At 50.8% G+C, this 3,708-nt stretch overlaps 1 protein-coding gene across 1 annotated transcript in view; it reads right to left on the reverse strand.

The window, feature by feature from the left end:
* COL20A1 (collagen, type XX, alpha 1) overlaps nucleotides 1–3,708 on the reverse strand; it is a 48,869-nt gene extending 45,161 nt beyond the window's left edge. Inside the window, exons 1-2 of the mRNA XM_009893575.1 lie at nucleotides 3,636–3,708; nucleotides 1,031–1,141 (exon numbers count right to left, since the gene is read on the reverse strand). Coding sequence (XP_009891877.1) covers nucleotides 1,031–1,141; nucleotides 3,636–3,708 — 184 coding nt within the window. The remainder of the gene's footprint in view (nucleotides 1–1,030; nucleotides 1,142–3,635) is intronic.

Consider the following 3,708-nt stretch of genomic DNA (forward strand, 5'->3'; position numbering starts at 1 on the left):
TAGCTCCTTAAACCTCACGGATTAAGAAAGGTCTGCAAGGTCTACAAGCTTTAAATTACAGAGATGGATGCGTTTCTGACGCCGCCATCCCTGTGCTCATGCCTGGGGCAGCTCCGAAGCCTACACAGAGGGAAAGCCTCAGGCATGTGCCAGGAGAGCCGGTGGGGATTCCCTGCATTCCCCAGATGCTGATCGGTGGGGATTCCTTGCATTCCCCAGATGCTGATCGCTCTTCATCAAGCTGAGGCCAGGGGAGGAGCAGGGTAGGGAAGGAATGAGAAACCTCCTGCTCCGGCTTGGGAAACAGGTGGGGGCTGAGCTAAAAGCGGGTGGATGATCACAAGAGCTCTGCCGCACGCAGTCCCGCCTGGCAGCTCCCTTCTCCGGCTCGATGGCGGAGCGGCAGCAACCGAAAACCAAATGCCAGCCAAGACTAAGGTTTCCCCCAACCATTGCTCCCCACCAAGGGACATCATGTCCTTCCAACACCACCAGGTTCAGCATCCTAATTCGGGGAGAGCTGGAGCTCAGCCGGGGCAGGGAGCCAGAGGGCTGAGCAACCCCCACACATGGGGTCAAGGACATCCCATCCTGTGTCCCTGCAGGGCGGGGAGAGCTGGGACCTCCCACAGAAGAACCAGACAATGAACCTTTCCTCATCTTTTTGCTCACACAGTCCCAAAGAGCAACACTTTCTGGCTAAGCCTTTCCCCTAGGATGAGGAGAGCTGAATCCCATCTCTCTCTTGTGAATGAGTGATGGAGGGACTGTGCCTGCACTGATGTGGCACTACGGACTGCTCTCATGGTGGCCAGAAAAGCTTCTTGTCCGTACAGCCCAGTGGAAACTTTTGATGTAGGTAATCGACACTTGAAACCAGAACAACCAGCAGGTAATTCCCTCTGCCTTACCTCTATCACCTTAAGGTCTAAATAATGCTCTTATTTAAGTCCAGTCAAAAGGTGGAGCTCAGTCCCTCACTCTTACACAAATCTTTGCCGGGTCTGACGTCCAGCACGTTAGCACATACCTGCCATGGGCTTTACCCGAACTTTGTAGCCGTTGATGTTCCCTTCCGTCTCTTTCCATTTCATTTGGAGCCTGTCTTCCGAAAGGACAGTGAGTTTCAGCCGGCCTGACCCTGGGGAGGAGGAGACACGTCCATGCTGTTACGGATGCAGTTCTTCCCTCTGCACATGCACCTACAAAACACCGCGTGTGCCGTCTCCTCTATGGACACGGGAACAGCTGCAGTGCAGAGGAAACCTTCACCATCCCATGCAAGTCCTCAGCATCCCCTGACGCCACACCGCAACTCCTGCAGTCCCCCTGCACCTCTGCCAGAAAACCCACCGCGAGTCACTGCAAATCTGTAGCCCCCACCCTATGCCAAGAGGAGTTTCTCAGGTGCTCAAATGAGACCTCAGTATATACTGCTGCAAACAGGGAATACAGCCCCCCACAGAAGGGAGGGCTTTCTCTGGAGCTCTCACATCTTGGAGGACTCTCCCAGGAGCTTTCAAGCACGACACTTTGTTTCAGCAAGTGTGTTTGGTGCAAACATCTGAAAATGAGGGCAGGAAAGAGATAAAAGGGCTCATGATGCTCTTCAATAGGCTTGGGCTGCTAAGAAATACAGCAACTCCCCAGCTGATGGATCCCATACTTCTGCGGAAAGATCATTTCAGAGGCAGCTCCAAGGACCAGCTGGGTTTAGAAAGAAAACAAAAAAAATAAAGAAGAAAAAAAGAAAGAAAACCTGATAAAGTGTAAATAACAGTTCCTGGCAGGACCATAACTCATGGGCACCAGCTCGTATCCATTTGCTGCAGGGAGCAGCAAACTAAATGACAAATCCTGAGGAAAAAAATAATATCAGACAAGGAGGTAAAAAGAAGAAAGAGCACATTCCCTTATCATCTCCGGATTTCACAGATATCTTTTAAACCCCAGCTAGACGTCTGAACTCATGTGTCACTCTTTGAATCAATGATTCCTTGGCAAAACATAGCTGTACTGTCGTACAAATGTCACCATATGAAACTTTTTCACTTGACTGGCTACAGGATGACAACTCGGTGGATTTACCTCCCCTCCTTCCTGACACTGTACCTACAGCTGCCTTTCCAGCAGGCTGCCCTCATTTGCAACGAGTGAGCGTGTCCTTTTCCTGTACAATATCAGCATCTGCACTCAAATGCCCACCCTCGTTTGCAGTTGTTGCTAATCTCTTTCCTTTCACCGTTACTCATATAAAAGTTTATTATGGTGACCTGGAGTGTCCGACTCAGTGCTGGCAATCTGTCTTGCACAGGACTCCTTGAGTCCCTAATCTGGTCTTGCATGATGTCCAAGACATCTCCTGATATCTTTGCCATCCAGTCACAGCCCAGGAAAGCAGTGAGAGTTGGCAGCGAGGACTTGCTTGTCTCAGCCCAACATCTGTGCCTTAACCTTTCCTTGCAGAGACTTCCTGCGGGCTGCCCAACAAGCAGATAACTATTTTGGGGAAACAAAGCTCAGATTCACATGTCACCCCAGGCAAATCTGAAGGGGAAGAAAGAAAACATGGGGAAGAGGGGTGAGGGACAAAATAAGATCCCAGAATCACGCCTAAGAGCAATGGTAAAAGATCGTGCAACAATGAGGGAATTCATAGTTCGATTAAACATGGAACTGCCTTCTTTAGATTAAACATGGAGATGTCCAGCTCCTCGGCCATCGCTCTAGGAGCCCAGAAGTTAAAAAGGCAAGAATGTCCCCAGACAGACCAAAGGACAGCATCCTCTAAAGCGCCATTATGTGCTGGATGCAAATGAACCCCAGTGCCATGAAAGCTCCACTGTTTCCCTGCCCTGTGCTGGATGCGTACTGTTTGATGCTGTAACCTTGCTCTCCAGCTGATAGTTAAGCCCAGAATTATCTGCAGAGGCTGGTCTGGAAGATACCCAACATGGAGGCACGTCTGTCCAAAATCTGAGGTGCCATCGCCTCTTTCGAAACCTTTGTGCTGACTACTTCCACAGAAGGTTCAAACATAATATCAAGGTGGATCTTCAACAGCAGAAAGGCTACGGTGAGGTGCTATAGGTATTTTTCTGGTCATTTATGGTACTATGGGAGTACTATACGCTACAGAAGGAATGCACCTCGTGTGCTTTCTTATCCAGATGTTGCACCACGCATCACCATGTGTGTCCAAAGCCATAGTTTCAGAGCGCAGGACAGATGCAGTCACTAACAGAAGCAACACCTTTTTTCTTCCTATTTCTCAAGCTCCATTTGCAGATCCCAAAAGAACCCTCCATTGCTTACACAGGCTGAAATGCGTCCCTGCTGGGAGGGAGCGGCACGCTGAGCTGCTGCCAGTGATGAGGACGGGCTTTGCAGGGTGGGGAGGGATCGAGATACTCTCCCCAAACGTGCCCCCTGATCTCCCGTTGCTCTTCATGTGTGGGAACAGGCTGTTTGGAGCTTCACTGACAGACACCAGAACAGAGCAGCCCCCTGAAACCCTGTGTGTGACTGGGAACGTCCCTCGTATGTGGTGTCGCTGCCAATGGGAAGGGCTGGGCTACCCAGGTGACATCCAGACCGCAGGAATTGCCCCGAGCAAGGGCAGGAGGGCTCCTTACCTTGGCCCACTCGTCCCCAGACATGGCTCGCCACAGGCAGGCAGGCAAAAAAGAAGCAAGTGCTAATCAGCAT

Source organism: Charadrius vociferus, unplaced genomic scaffold (genome assembly GCF_000708025.1).
Source record: "Charadrius vociferus isolate BGI_N301 unplaced genomic scaffold, ASM70802v2 scaffold259, whole genome shotgun sequence".
Lineage (NCBI taxonomy): Eukaryota > Metazoa > Chordata > Aves > Charadriiformes > Charadriidae > Charadrius > Charadrius vociferus.